Below are 16,758 nucleotides of genomic sequence, written 5' to 3'. Positions count from 1 at the left end.
TTGTATCTCGGTGGCGGCAGAAGTCTGAGAGATGATTATCTGCAAACCCAGGCAGATAAAAAAATGAAACTGCATGACTTTAATATCACAAGGAGCAACCGAGGGAATGTTTTCTTGGAATTTGGGTGAAGCAACCCCAGATCCTTATCTGGAACACATTGCCTGACATCACCAGACTAATTCTCAAATGTTATCTGCCAGAGCAAATGAAAACATTATCTCGTCTGGTTCCCAGGCTGCAAGCTCCAATGACCATTAAAGACGTGATTGAAATAATACTGGTACGACACTGGGCAGCTGTTATATTGTAACTCTCAATGATTTTTGTTGATAAGGACATCAACTAAACTAAGCTTTTATACTGACAAGTCTGTAAGAAAAATATGCTGAGGCAGAGGCAGATTAACTGCACAATTGATGTATACATGATTAGACAGAATAACCTTGTACTTTTAATCTAAATGCGCATCTTAAAGCAGCAATCTCGATGATTTCGGTCGTCAGGTTGATTTGTTGACACTGGTAGTTACTGGCATTAACAGCAAATATGGTTTAATATGACACGTTACAGAATTCTGTCGTTTTAATAAAGAAGTCAAACAGTAAATGGCCTTTTTTCCCATCATTCTGTGAACAATCTGATTTTATGCAGCGCACAGCATGAGTGCAGCAATGTTTCAAACTGATCCACTGTCAACAAAATGACAAAAATGACTGCTGCCCTGTGTGTTCATCAACAGTTGTATTTTGTATGAATGAAAGGTGCTAAGCTCCATGTCAAACACTTGCATGCATTTCCTGTGACTACTTTATAAAAGTCAACTCATGTTTTGCCAGTTAAATGCTTTTAATGTGAAGCTGGAGCGAGAGGAGAAAAATCAGCAAACTACTCAACTGACTGATTTGGCAGTCTGCATTCATATGCAGATATCTGCACAGGACTACAAGTAGTAAAGTGTGCAGCATTTTTTCCGTGAATGTTGCAACAGACACAAGGTTTGTAATACTGCAAATATATAAACACCTTAGGTGGGCTATAGGTGCAATCACCATTGTGTTTCCTCTTTCAGTGATAGCAACTTAACAGATATTTATTTAAATGGGAATCTTTGAGACTGACACTTGTAGATGTAACGTGACCCGTCATGACAGTATGTAACCAGACGTTACCAGATAAAATTACCATAACCCTCCATTACTGACTAACCTAAGCATGATACTTTCTACGACTATGACCTTCATGTAAACTAGCTGGTCATAAATGGATCTGTGGTTTTGGTGCATGCAGCAGCTGCTTTAGGTTTGACCTGAAGCCTCTAAGCTCATGAGTTGCATACTAAATAGTAGGGAAGAGGTAGGTAGGTCATAGTGTCAGGCCAGAGGCCAGCTTACAGGAGAAAAGAAGAAGTGGGTCACTTCTTGTCGACAGATCTGCAGGAATGTGATGCCTGAATAAGCATGCGATTGTGATTTTAACTACGAGGCATGAATTAATCCCGGCCAACCAAAACCCACCGTTCATATTTGTGTCTACGTGCTGCAAATGCCACATTTAGAAGTTCGTGTGTTTGTCATTTTTTACACGGCGTAGTTAAAACAGACAAAGTGTTGGTGCAGAGACGTGGGTGTGTTGCGCTTCAGTTTTGAAACTTCTATGAAAATATGACAGTTTTCCATCTTAGGTCAGCTCAGGAAGCTGATCAGCTGAGTGTCAGTGTCACACTGCCTCATTCATATCATCCCACACAACTGCGCAGCTTTCCGCCGTCTGTCCTTATTGTTCACACCCTCCCTCTCACTGCCTTTGTATTCCGTCTCCGTCCCTCTCATAACAAAAAATCAGCTCGGTCTTTGCTACTTTTAGATCTTATCCTGGTTTAAACTTCTCACTGCTGAAACTCTCACTGCCGGTTTGTCCTCCATCCTGTCACCGTCTCCATCATCTTTGCACTGGTCTTTCCCTGTTTTCAACCTAACTTCCCTGTTCCTCATTGTTCTCTACTCTCTTTGATTCTCTCGCACGCCAATACCATTTTACACCACATATATGCAGGTTTTTTAAGCTCAGCTAAACCTGCTAAAAATAAGTGATTGACCCTTTTCCCATTGGCAGTAGATGTGTTTGTCTTTCTGTTCTTTTCTGATGAGACTTAACATATCTGTGCAGCAGAGCAGAGAGAAAGAGTTTTTTTTTTTACAAGTCTCTGTGTGTAGAGCTAGAACTACATCTCTAGTTTGAAGTTCTGTCCTGTTTTGTCATTTTTACTTTCAGGTTTCTGCTTTATTTTACTGTTACATGTTCACTTTTAGCTGGATAGGAGTTGTGTTAGTTACATCAATGAAAACCCAACATTTCTTGATTTTGCTGCTTCATAATAAAAGCTTTTAGATAACAAAAAAGGGGTAATTTATCATGAAGAATTCATAAGAAAGAAAATGTTCATCCACCGTTCAGGCACTTGATGAAAGACGAGCGCTTCATCAGTAAACAGACACCTTCAACCATGTGCAAACTCCTTGTGCCGGGGTGACACAGCAAAGAGTCAAGCATCTGTATGAAAAAGGAGCAAAGTAGAAGTTGAAAAACAGAAGTTGCTGACAGAAGCAGAAAATGCACGAAAATTACTCACTATAGCAGAGTCATTTGGAATGAGCGCAGATTGCACCATTTCCCACAAAAGACAAAAGACAGAAGACAGATGTTAGTGGGTCATCTGTTCAGTGTAAAAGGGGCGGTAATGATTGATCCCGTCATCGGGTCAGTTAAAGTGTCTGAGGCTGAAGCTGGTTCGTGCTGGTGAATCATATCACAGCTGTTCCGTAAAGAACATTTAGAGACTATGTAATCCTTCCTACTGAAGTTAAAACCAATCTCCCAAATTGGATTTACAAGGTTTGCACCTGATAACAGTCATATGTGCCCAGCAGCGGCCTCTAACGGCTCAGAAAAGGTCTGAAATTATACTCTGGGTGGCTTGTGTATTGGCTGATAAGGAAGGCAACATTAAGCTGCCAGATTTTGCGCTGGAGTTTGGTGTGATGTGTCCTCGAGCACAAAGAGAAGAGAGGAAGAAGAAGAGAAAGAGATGAAGTGGCACGTATCAGGGCTGAAGCTAAGACAGCTCCAATTGTAGTGAATCAAAGCACCGCTAATTGGTACAATTATGGAGACAGGACGAGAGAGAATACAGAGCTGTGTGTGTGTGAGAGGGAGACACACACACACACACACACACACACACCTTAGACAGAAGCAGATGAGTGTGTGCTTCAAGGTACCAAAATAAATTAGTTACACATGTTTGTGTAATGTAGCAACAATTAAGCGAAATATATCTGGCAAACGGGGGTCTGTTGACTTCTCGATGGAAGAAATTCTTTGAAGTCTGAGCGCTGCAAGGATGAATAATTTACATCACATTTACAGGATAATGCAGTTTGAACCTCGCTCAGCATTTCTTTGCATTAGCGCTTATTACACATACTTATCTGACCCCGATAGCTTTGTGCGATCTTCTCCACAACTTCCATGAGCCTGGAGAGCTGTTGGTTGTACGTCTCGCCCGTTATGTGCTGCTGTGTTACTGCAGGAATGGGAGCAATGATGTGAAGGTGCAGCAAAGTGATGATCAAGTGCTCGCGGTGCGGCGGGGCCTGAGCCGGAGCGATGAGAAAAACAAACAGTTTGTGGCGGGCGAGGAGACGCGGCGTCTATAAATCTCTTTTTAATACCCTGCAGTCGTGTTGTTTCCCCTCTCAACAATAATTCACAAACAATCCAATAGCCGTTTTCTCATGGGAAGGCCTGTTAGATTAAGTCATTACAGAACTACCGAGAGGATTTTTCATGACCAGACACACACACACACACTCATAAACACACTGAGCAGATTTATATGTTACACTTATTGATGGTTAAACTCACACACACACTCACACACACATCTCCCAAATGATGCGCTAAGCAATTACCAGGTCAGCAACAGTCATGTAATACAATGTCTGCTGTCTCGCTGACCGCATACTGCTGCTTTGCCATTCACACACACTCCTACACTTACAGGCAGACAGCAATTATGACTTCATTCTCACTATTCGAGTCATCCGCGGGGCAGACAAGCCGGTTCAATTCGAAACTGATATTGAACGAAGCCACTGACGCAGACCGTAATCACACCCTGTTTGCCCCCTTCTGCAGCACCCCAAGGCTGTTTACCTCACCTCTGAATGAAATCCTGAGATATTGCCCACATCACAGGGTTTGTTTCAGATTCAGAGCGACGACCAGAGCGCTAATAACCCAAAAAGACCTCTCAGCCATGAATGTGGTTACGTGTGAATGGAATGAGAAACCAAAAGCGTTGTTTTAGACTCGGTGGTCTAAGTGGATTTCCCCTACCTGAGGCCCGTCTCTCAAGTCTCTAAAATAAGTCTTTGTCTCATCTGTCTGCACCCTCACACGCACATATGATTTCATTTATTTTGTTTATGAGTTTTGGAATGCATAGTTGAATAATTTAGTACCTTTTAAGACTCTGGTTTCTCACAGGAGACAATTAAGTAGGGACGGGTATCGTAACCAAACCCGTTCCTGTCTTGTCAGCGCCAAAATATTCCTGGATAAATGATACTGCTACTGTTATTTATGTAATACATAAATACATAAATGGCTGACAGGGCAAAATGCACAGAAGTGACTTTACTAAATCTGATGAAAATGCAGCTGAGTGCAATAATTCAGGAAAAAAATTATCATAAAATAACTGTTGAATCTCTTCACATCTTTTTCATGTCATGCCTTTATTTTTTGCACCAAATTATGGCAAACAGCATCAATAAGAGTATTGATAAGCGGCAACCCTATCAATATCGGTGGCTATAAAATCCTTACAATCCCTCATGTTAAGGTCTGGTCACGCTAGTGTTAAAACCAGCTCAATAGTGTGGCAAAATCAATTAATTCTGGCATCAAAATTTCTCCTTTCGGTGAACTTTGACATGCGAATTTGCAGTATTGACCAGCAGCGAGCCATCTGGACAGTACTGACCTTTTAGGGGAACAGAGAGACGGAGAATCCAAATCAGAGTAAGCTATCGTAGTTCATTAGCTGTGTTTCACCATCAACTTTAATTTAACGTCCTCTGAATGGTTTGTTCACAGCTTGCTAACTGACAGTTAGAGAGTACATTTAAATATAACTGCATTAAATTAAATGATGTACAATCCCAAAAACAATTTAGATAGATAGAGTGATAGTTCATTTTTTTCCCGGTGTCAGCATCGGACCCTGGACTGGACCTTTAAATCTGATAACAAATGTGTATTTTTAACTTTCTTGCTGTTTCTGTTTCTGCTTGTCATTTTTTTCCCGCTTGCCTCGTTTTCTCCATCTACTCCCCGTTTTCGTATTCTTTAAGATACACCTATCAGGATGAGCCTTTCAACCTCCACTCTACCCCCTGTGTTAAGCTGTGCACATTTTCAACAGTCAAACCTCATTTCACAGCATGAAGTTTATACGCTTGTAGAAGCCAGGGCTTTGAACAGTCTCAATATTCTCCATATTCTCCAAGGTGGCCCATCACACAGACTCGCCGTGAAATCCAGCAGATGGCTCCATAAATGGAAAATGGCTGAGGTGAGGTGCTTTCAGCAGCTAAAGTATGTACTTTGAACTAAGCCTGAGTGTAGGAGATTACCATACATCACACAAACAGTCAGGCAGGACTTAAACCAGAGGTTAAGAAATTCAAGTCTCCAGATTCAGCAGAGTGTTTTGTGATTCATTCTGATTCATATTCTAGCTGGCCAGCTGCGGTTTTAAGACCAAAACATCCAATTTAAAGCTAGGATGAGTCTTGTGGCATCTTTTTAAGGGTAGAAAACAGGCTCTTGATGTTGTGGTGACCCTCAAGAGCAGAAAACTTCTAAGAAAAATTTGAGGAATTTCAGGTGATTGGGCAAAGAAAGATCAGACGTAACAAACTACAGAGAGCGATGGGTTTCCTTTCAGCTTTCTGCAAGGTAACAGACAAAAACACACCCTGTTGTGATATCAAATAAGACCCATGGGGTTGTGCAAACACAGGGGGGAGGGAGACGGCCAGAGTCAGATCATAAGCATGTTTTCATAACACACTTTCCCTTCCTGGAAGGTGTGTGTCCATGTGTGTCGGTGTCCACGATGTGCGTCTAAGAGCTCTTCTAACAAGCCGTTCAAAGAGCCACTCTGTTTAGACTGCGAGGGGAGAAAGAGCCTGTCTCTTCTCTCATAACACACACATGTGGACAGACAGTGGGAGTCAACAGAATGCAGAGTCTCCTGAGAACAAAACATACCATATTCGAACACCGAAACCCAAAGCAGCCAGAATAACATCCAAACTGCTCTTTCTGAACCCTCCTCCCTCCTGAAAAACACAGCTGTTTCAAACACAGACAGACACAAACACCCTCCTGACACATTTCTGCAGCTGGATGTATTGTTGCTGCTATCATGGACTCTTCAGTGCAGAACGGACCCTTCTAGCCACGACGATGACCCAAAAACAATCTGAAACAGCCAAAACAACATTAATGAAGTGCCGATGCCTGCAGGTACCATTTGTAAGTCCACTACATGAGGATATTATCCGTTAGTGCTTCTTCGGGCAGCTGCTCAGTAATATCTGGAGAAATCAGTCTGAGAGAAGCTCCAGCGAGACGAGATGAAATTAACTTCACATCCAGGAGGTCAAGTCCTGTTCAACTAAAAAGTAACTCAGTCAACACAGCCATGAGGTAACAATCATCTTATCCTTTCCTAAGGGCCAGTCAGCAATATGTCTGCAAATGTTGATTAATACTTAAAGCCCACATTTTATGGTATATATTATATGGTATTTTTCTGAGTCATTTACCGACAATGTTGATTAACCTCCAGTGACACAACATGCATGAACCAGGGGAGTAAAGCAACAGAAGAAAACCCAAATTGACTCGAGGGTGAGCTACACTTGGGCAATAACGCCGCCCCACCACTGTGAGCCAGGACAGGATCATCGGGGAGCATCCCTGCGGGGATGCAGGGTTAGCAGGTTAGCTGCAGAGCATTCAGCTCCAGCCAATCAGCTGTTTATCTCCCGCTGCCCTCCCACCTCGTTGAGGGTCTTTGTTTTCAGGGGAAGGATCACGTCATAACTGATGCAAGGACGACCGCTGTTGCTATCAATGCTAATGCTGTCGACCAAGCTGGTTGCCAAAATTAACCACAGCCCAATTCTCAGTTTGAGAAAGAACGCTCACCTAAAAAACGACAGTTATCACTGGCTGGAGTGCAACTTTATTTGGTAGAAAATGTTAGAAAACAAACGCCTACTTCTTTGTTTTAACACTAAACTAAGCAGAGAACCAAAATGATGACAAATGACAATGACAAATAACATTTTTTCTTTGCTGTTAACCTTGAAGGAAGCAACAGTTCCAATGGAAAAAAAGTTTCTGTAGAAAACTGACTGAACACTGTAAGATGATATATGATGAGCAGTTAAACTACTGCTCAACTTTTCTTCTAGAGAAACTGGTGCTCCCCATGAGTATTGCAGAACAAGCTGATTTGCTGTCTTACCGCTGTTGCCAAACTGACTTTCACCCTGTACAAGCTCAGAGTTTATGGAGTTACATCACAAAGGGGAAAGTCTTACCACAACCCAAGTGGTGACATGTCACAATTCGATCGGGCTACCACCACTGGTTCCCTATTCTTCCATTAAAAGTCATCAAACTATGGCTCATGCTTGTTGGAGGAAAATGTTGAATTTTCCATCATTAATTTAAAGACTCTTGTGTACAAAAATATGGTAAAATTGAGTATTCTCTTTAACCGACGCTCATAATGTGTTGTTAGTGTGTATATATATATATATGAGGTACTTACGATCCAAGCCGTTAATGTACTTCATGGATATCTCACAATGTCCCCACACGGCGCTGACGATGGGATGTAGCTTCTTGCCTTTCAGTCCTCTAAATGCGACTCCTAGATACTGTCCATCCACCATGAAGCTCAACGTCCCTTCGTCCATGTCCAGAATCACTAGCAGAGAGTCCGGCAGGGTGAATGTCTCCTCGGGCTCCAGGAAACAAGGGTAAGTGGGCAGTGAGCTGTGGGCCCTGTTCTTACTGTCATGGTAGAGCCTGTTGCGTCCCAGATCCCAGCCCCAGGACTCACAGTCCGACCCCACCAACGCCGTGTACCCAACAGAATGTAAAGGGGCCTCTGAGGTCGCCACCCCGACCACAGCGTGGGTGCCACGCTGCCGGGAGGGCCAGTGGATCTTCCACACATGCAGGCCCCGCGTGTATCCGACCCGCCCCCGGATGCAGTCCGTGCTCTGAGCGACCGGGTGGCGGTGAAATGTCAGCTTATCCTCCTCTTTGATGAAGATGTTGAGCGAGCGGTCGTCGGGGTTCCACGCGTGACGGAGCTGGGTCTCCGGTCCGGCACACGGCATGTCCAGCAGGAGGTCCAGCCTGGGAGGTTTGGAGAAATCTGGATCCCTCAGTTCCGGGTGCTGGCGGCGGTGAGCCGAGGGCCGGTAGGACGGGGAGCCGCCGGTTTCCCCGCGGCCATCTACCGACTTAATGCCGCCAGAGATCTTCTGTCCCATGGCTGCGATGCAAGGGTTGACAGAAGGAAGGGCGGGGGGGAGGAAAGGGGGAGGGAGGGTGGTGTTTGTGCAGGTGGGTGCTGCGCTGCGCAGAGCTTGACGTTACCTCATCAATGCGGTGGAGCTGAGGTGAGAGTTCCTAACAGGAGAGTGGTGGAGGGAGATGAAGGAGGTGATGAATGAAAGACGTGTGCAAGCTGGTTTCATGCCATATATGTCTTCAGAAAGACAGAGCTGCTGCCACTCCTGTTGAGAGAAGGACAAGAGAAAACAAAGACAGGTATTAAACCCTCTGACTGTTAATCACCAAGACTGGATTTCACAAAAAATTATATTGTCGCTAACTTGCTAAAAAGTTAAAACATTACATTGCTTGAGTTAAAGCTAAACTACTCATGATGGCTCAGCACAGAAGCTCTAATTTTGCTTCCTTTGACAAAAACATGTCTGCCAAATTAATGGAGCAATACGACCAAGTAATAGTAGATTTTTAAAAACAAGTATGGACAAGAGAATTCCAGGCTGCAACTGTTTTAACAGATCAACAGGACACGTCCACATAACTCAGTTGGGTTAAGTCTGTCCCTCAACTCTCTTCAAACAACTTATTATTATTTTAAGTCCATCTCAAAAAGGCAACTATTTTATGTCTTTCAAGTAGTTTTAAAGTTTGGCGGAACATGATTTAATGTTAAGCCCTGATTTAATTGGGTTTAAAAATTAATGCTTGTTGTTGCAACCCAGCTTAAGAGTTTTCAGCAAACGTGTGAACTAGAAAAAGAACAAAAGACACAACCAGAGTCGATGACTGAAAAAGAATGAGGAGTAACTCAAAGAGAAAGGGAATTACGCTGATGGCAAGTGTTGGCATACCTCCTCGAGTCACAGATTTCGTGTGGCTTTGTTTTCATAGGAGTAAACAATGAACAGGATGAACAAGTATATACAAATGCTGGCATAAATACACACAGACACACACACACACACACTTCCTCTGACTCATCCCGCATCCTCCTAACAAAGTCATACGCCAATATATGCATGCAACTCTGCAAACATTCCCCAGTTGTGCAACATTGCCCAGATTTGACGCTCTCAGTGAGGTAATGTAATTTTAATGAGTATTGCCTGAGTCTGCAAAGCTATCAACACAACGCAAGGAATAACAAAACACCAGGTAATAATTTATCTCCACTCCTTAGTGAAACAAAGTTGAAAAAGTCAGCTTGACTTACATCTACCCTCACACTTTTGTAAATAAATAGATGGTATAGGACGAGGACACAAGCAAGAGCAGAAGGCAGTTTGTGTTCAGTCATCTGCATAAAACCCAAAGTCCCGGTGAGCAATAACCACCGTTAATATTGTGGTTTCATTTTAAGAATGTTAGTTCCCTTTTTATACCATTTTCAGTGTAATGTGTGTTAATTCCAGTGTGGGCAGGAACGTGTTAGTTCAGTTTTTATTCATTTTCAGTTGTTTTGGTGTATTTGGGGTAAAGGTGGCACTGTCAAAAACTTTCCTTTTGACATCTTTTTTATCCCACATGTAAAAAAAAGTTACATTAATAATAATAGTTTACTTATATTAGTGTGGTATAGTTAGTTTTGTAGGCAGAAAAAGTATAGTTTTGTGTAATTTACTCATTTGATCTTATCGTTATTTTACAGTCATTAGCCTTGAACGCAATATTTTAGCACATCAGGCCTATCAAGATGATCTCATGCACACAAACTTAGACAGTGCGGTGTGGTAACACTGACGTAGTGATCTCTTCCAGGAACAGCAGCTGGTGCTTCCTGTTCACAGGAAAAAGAGGCAGTCACACCTCGGGCAGACAGGGAAGTGGATGACACAACTCGCTGTGTGTCTCATCTATCTGCTGCCTGCCTTTACCTCACCCACCGCAAACTGCAGAGCAGCCATTTATGTCTACACCAAACTGACGCTTCTTCTGGTAAGAGTGTCTCACACCTCAGTTTATTTACTGTATGTGTCAACACTGCAAGTATAAAAAAAAGATACAGAGGGGTAAATCCTGATCTACTGTTGACTGTGCTGTATTATTTTTATTATCTATTGAATTTATTGTCTCAGTCTAAACATGAGCCAACACGAATTGTAAAGCCAGTAGCTAGATTTCTAGCTTCTGTTTTGTTTATTTTTTGGACGTTGGAAACGTAAATTTTTTTTAACACAGTAAAGTTGGTGGTCACACACGCGCTCCCAGCTCAAACTCGGACACACACACACACGCACGCGCGCGCAGTTGGAAAATTTTAACATGTCACCCGAACCTAATTTCTCTAAAATGTAAAGCGCAGTGAAGTTAATAAAAATACATACAGTGTTTTTATTTTCGACTAAAGACTGATGACACAGGCAGAAATATTCCCACCAAACCAGTCAGCCACACACCACAGAGTGAGGTCATGGTGTAATTCTGTGTGAAATTTCAATGCCCTCTACACACACATACACACACTCACAGACACACACCCCTCCATCTCATTTTGGCCACTTGCATTTTCCCATTCTCTGTCTCTCTCTTTCTGTCTCTCTAGGCTGTGAATGAGGTCATGGCAGCTGGCAGCCAATGTGTGCCCCCACTCAGTTCACTCCTCAGCATGAGAGGGTTCAGTGCTCGGACACACACGTACACATGCACGCAGACAGCTGCCTCAGTGTGTGTCATCACGGCTGGCAGGTGGGTTAAGGGCGGACTCTGCATGGAAGGTTCCAGAGCCGTCGCTGCCGAACTTCAGCCAAAGAAAACACCATTTAACACTGTACAAACTCCCAGCGTGTGTGTGTGTGTCTCAGCTGGCCCGGTCTGGCGCAGCATGTGGATGACAATCTGGCATCATGGGCTGTCATCAAGGAGGCACTTGATCTCTGACCCCGTGTCGTCACGGTCGCCGTTGCGTAGTAACCTCTCAAGAGGCTGGTGGTGGGCCTGGCGCGGCGTCTGCTGCTGCGAATAGCGGCAACATGTTTCTGCCATCTGTTGTTTACTTTCTCTCCATCTCCCTCCATCTCTCTCTTCTTCTGCAGCCAACTCATTTAGGAGCGAACACACTCGTCCCCCCTCCCTTCATTTGTACTTTCAGCTGGGTCAGACAGGTACGGAGGGGACAAAGGACCACATGGTGCCACAAAAGTGCAAAACACAGGTTGTTTTCTTTTTATTATCTATAAACATGATGATTAGTGTGTTTTAATAACCAATAAACTCATCATTTGCACAAGAAGAAGTAGAAAAAATATCCCAAGGCCAAAGGTGGCATCTTCAAATATTTTCATTTGTATTAAGGCTACAGCCACACTACTACATTTCCTTTTGCTACGTGATGTCCACATTAGCCGACCAGTGAGGAAACCTAAAACCGCCAAAAAAGCCGAATTTCAGTTTTAAAACTTCAGGGTTTCAGTCTGGATGTGCAGAAAGAAAGACTTTTGGAAACGCACACACTCACACACTGCGCTTTCTGACTGGATCATTCCCTTATTAATTGCACCTGGAGCTTACAGACACTGCTTGATTGTTTAAGTCTTAATGCTCTTTTATTGACATTTAGAGAGATGTCCATCCAATTTGCGGTGAAGGTGAACAACTGACCAACAACCGATCCACAGTTTGGCATCACTCCTGGACTTGCTGAGTCTGATTGATGAGATGCTGACGGCCACCGTAGAGACACCACGACACGGCTAATGGAGCTAATGGGGCTAGCGGCTTATTACAGAGTTGGCATGCACGTCGTATTACCTGAGTAACAATGGATAAAGATGGATATGGATATTTCTACCTGCTTTGTTCACGGTTGTTGGTGTTTTACACAACCACAGTGTACTTGTTAAGCTAATAGTTAAGTGTACTGCGTCATAGAAACAAAAGGCATCTGCCATGTTTTTTTGATGTCACCATATGAGCGCTTCCTCTCAGCGCCCTGTCTGCCCTTTTCTAGCAAAGTAAAACGTTATATTATAAGATCATAAAATACGACAACAGACATTTTGTTCAAAAAACTCAAAAGAAGCGTGGAAAAAAAATGACATTAGCTACAGGCCTACACCTTTCTGTCCGAAAAGATAAATAAAACTTAATTCCTTAACTTTTAGAAACTGGAACTAGAAAATATTTGCCAATTCTGCATGAAAAATGACTTAGCTGACATTAGCTGGTCAACTTATTGATTCGTCACTTAATTGATTCAGCTTTATTCTGTTGTTTTTTTTGTTTTTTTTTTAGCTTTGTTATCGCTTTGTAAATATCAGATAACACAAATCGGTTCTGCAGGAGGTGGATGTTAGGAATATAAATTAGCAGGAGTCTGGAACAATGAGCAGGGACAAGATGAGAAAATGAGTAAACTTGGCAGAATAAAAAGAAATAATTTGAATTGAGAGAGAAGCGCAGCAAAAAAAAAAAGGTCAGTGAATCTGAGACAAAAAAGAAGCCGACAGGCTACATTAAAACAGAAAGTCTTCTAAAAGCCTTGTCAAAAAAAAAAGTGGGGAGGGATGGAGATAAGACGGGAGGGAACAGACAGACAGACAGACAGCAGTGTGCACCTGGTGTGTGGGCTGGCTTCATCTGGCTTCTCCTGCCGCACTACTAACAAGCTCCAGTCACTGAAAACCATGTGAGGGCGGCTTGTGTATGTGTGTGTGTGTCTGTAAGTATGTAACACTGTATGAGAGGAGGATGCTGTGTGTGCGTGCCTCAGACTAAATCTAAAACTGTCCAACAACCTCTTACTGGGCAGACAGGCTTTGAAGTCACACACACTCACAGGGTAGGAACACTGCTGGGGAACCTCTCACTCATACTGCACCACCCTCTGGGGACAGGCCAAATATGTCTGTGGGCTTTTCCACAAAAATCATGTCAAGTTCCCCAGAATGTCCAAAGCACCATGTTTAAATAAGGACTCATGACTAACAGAAACCAAGTTTTCCAAGTAATGTTGAATACAGGAGTATTTATTTTTTATTTCTAGGATTTTTTGTGGATTTTCTAGGGTTTTTGTGTGTGTTTTTTTGCCTTGGTGACAGTAAAGAGGCAGACAGGAACCAGGGAGAGAGACGGGTGTGACCTGCAACAACGGCGATTACATACAGTCATATTTACTGTACATGTGTTCATTCAAATTTGTGTCTGACGGTCAACTGGTCAACCAGTGACCCACAAGGCCACACAGGATCAGGATTCGTAGTCAGACAATTATTCAGCCTTCCTGTTTCTGTGTTCATGCATCAATGTCTGGCCCGAGACTGTGCTCGTGTGTGCGCACATCCTTCATCCTACATCAGCTGGTCCACGAGTTATCATCCCAGCCACCTGCAGACGCAGCAGAAACAGCTGTTGTCTTGCACCATTAATACCGTGCATGGAGACAATGGGCTTCGTTTAGCGAGTCACTAATCTGACACACCGGATGTAGACTCTGAGTTCAAGTCTGCCTTTGGCTGCCTGTTTCAAGCAGCATCCGCCATTTCTGTTATCCGCTTTTTTTTTTTAAAGCTAGCAACCTACATGCTGAAAATGGCAAGTTAGCATTTGGTTGCTAACGGTATGCACATAAACAAGCTAGCAGCTCTTGCCTTTTCTTTTGTGGAGATTTGCCATGTTAATGCCAGGGCTCGCCTCGTCATGTGTAAATCAGGCCTGGGTGATACAACAATATGACAGGTAATTGATAGCATTAAGAAAACAGTCCCATATAAAATGTTTGATGGATCCACTTAAATGCACTGAAATGCAACCTGCAATAAAAGCACAGGATGCTTTGAAAGAAGCCCACTGAGGGGGAGGAGCTGGAAAACATCGCTAGCCTTCTGCCATCGTGACCCAACCACGGATAAACAGAAGAAAATGGATGGATGTAAAACTATCAGAGCTGTTGCGAGTAAACTTTACAGAAATACTATCCTGACCAACACCAGTAATACAGCAAACTTGTTTTTATCATGACGCTTACACTTTTTGGAGAATATTACATGTCGCCAGTCACATGATCAATAACTCTCTATATGAGCTGATGTGAACTTCATATCTTTTACCTCATTTTTATACACTTTTCAGCTATATTTCCCAAGCCTAATGTAAATGTAAAAAAAAAGCCAGAATATATTTTTCCTCTACAGCAAAATGAAAGTCACATGCAGTGAAATGTTAATATAAGTTTGACATTTTGTGAGGTCTCTTGCTGGGAGATGAGAAGATCGATGCCGCTCTCATGTCTGTCTGTTTAATATAAGGCTCCAGACAGCAGCTGTTAGCTTAGCTTAGCATAAAGACAGGGAACAGGGGGAAACAGCTAGCCTGACTCTGTCTGAAGATGACATCTTTTCATCTAAGTCTCAGCAAGAGAGTGCATGAGCCAACTTCTCAAAAGTATTCCTTAAAAAAAAAACTTTGGTTCTCCTCAGAGTTACAAAGCTGAACTCCATTTCAAAGTTAATACACATGACTTGCCCCCAAGACCACTGAGACACCGGGGACATTCATTTGGAAAGACAGTCCACGCAATGAAACATTTAATGAACTGCAGCTAAAACATTTCATGTGTCTGTTTCTGTTTTGGTTATCACATGAGAAATTCAGCAGCTTCCTCCTGAAATATTGAGGTGTCTGTCTTTTTCTGTGGGAACTACTGCGAGTCTGCATTAAAACATGTCGGCAGCAGGGTGCGAAACGCACTTTGTGACTCGCCTTTCAAGGGTCGCTGAACTCGAATTACTCTGGCTGTGGTGAATTCTGATTTAAGAGCAGAATTAGGTGGCGTGTTAATTTAAAAACCGCTCACTCGCCGATATGTTGGGCAAGCTTGTAATTCATGCTGGAGAGCAGCAGAAGCTCTAATAACGAGGACACGTTTGAAGTTTGAGATGCACATGCCAAACTAATTTCATGTGTCCTGTTAAAACAAAAGTATTCTAGTTTTTACTCAAAGACTTTCTTTCACGGCCATATCAGTTTCTGCCACGATTATGTAACATATTTTAAAGCCCTCCGACCTTATTTGAACTTTAACTGTCATGCAACATTACAGAGACTTTGCTTCATTCCTGTGACGTCTGAAAAATGAATCACAAAGCGGTCACTTCTTCCACTTTCCACTCCTGGGGGGGACATTTGGGCACCGCAGCATATAAAAACAGAGCTCACATGAAAACACAAACACACACAGGGAAACAGGCGCACACGGTTACAGTATTATATTATAACTTCTCATAGCAACAGCTGTACCCACCAGATTAAACAAACTACCGTCCTCTCTTCATCGCTCGCATTCATTCCTACTGAGGGAATCCCTGGGTAGCTGTGGATGCCAGAACTAGACATAAACTGCACCGTCTGGCTCCTAACAGGATGTCAAAAATACAGACTCAAGACTTTTAACTTATCTCTCAGCTGATGAGAAGAAGTGGTGCACTCATTTGGACATTTCCGGACTTATTAGGAAGTTGTAGAAGGAGATATCACCACTCTGTTATCACGGCCTATCTTTGTAGGTTTGACTTTTTATCTTCCTCACACATCTTTCTCTCACACACATTCTTTGCTCAAGTAGAAGTACAGATACTTGTGCAAAGAAAAGACTGGTAAAAGTAGAATTTAACTTCTTTACTCAAGTAAAAGTGAAAAAGTACAGTCTCTGAAATGTGCTCAAAGTATAAAAGTGAAAGTAGCACTAACACTTTATTTGAAGGGATGTGCACAAGACTGTTGTTACACTATCATAACAATTTATTGACACCTGTCATGAATATGGAGGAGTCTTTATGAATGTTTCACTCCAGACACCAAGGGTTGAGTCAGCCAATTAGGCAGCTAGCTCCACGGCTAACCCAGCTAACTAGCTAACGGCAGCTACAGATAACAGCAGACTGCAGTTAGCCTACATTTAGCAACAAGTAACCTAGCTAATCGCTGTCTGTCCAGCAGGTAATTCTGTAGCTAAATGTCCTCTGTCTGTACTGTAGTGGTCTTATAACCTTAAATAACATCTTTATGACAAATCCCAATGGAACCATCTCAGCTGAAGTCCAGGAAATTAACCATAACACTGTTACAATAGCATTCGGCAGTGTAATAAAATT

General features: G+C 42.7%; 1 protein-coding gene across 3 annotated transcripts in view; it reads right to left on the bottom strand.

The window, feature by feature from the left end:
* LOC146317472 (SPRY domain-containing SOCS box protein 4-like) overlaps positions 1-16,758 on the bottom strand; it is a 100,986-nt gene that overhangs the window by 38,487 nt on the left and 45,741 nt on the right. For all 3 annotated transcript variants that reach the window (XM_084732867.1, XM_084732869.1, XM_084732868.1), the window contains one exon: positions 7,917-8,895. In XM_084732867.1, coding sequence (XP_084588993.1) covers positions 7,917-8,649 — 733 coding nt within the window. In that variant the 5' untranslated portion in view covers positions 8,650-8,895. The remainder of the gene's footprint in view (positions 1-7,916; positions 8,896-16,758) is intronic.

This window comes from Lutjanus erythropterus, chromosome 12 (genome assembly GCF_056507025.1).
Source record: "Lutjanus erythropterus isolate fLutEry1 chromosome 12, fLutEry1.hap2, whole genome shotgun sequence".
NCBI lineage: Eukaryota > Metazoa > Chordata > Actinopteri > Lutjaniformes > Lutjanidae > Lutjanus > Lutjanus erythropterus.
This window is presented reverse-complemented; position numbering and strand designations above follow the sequence as displayed.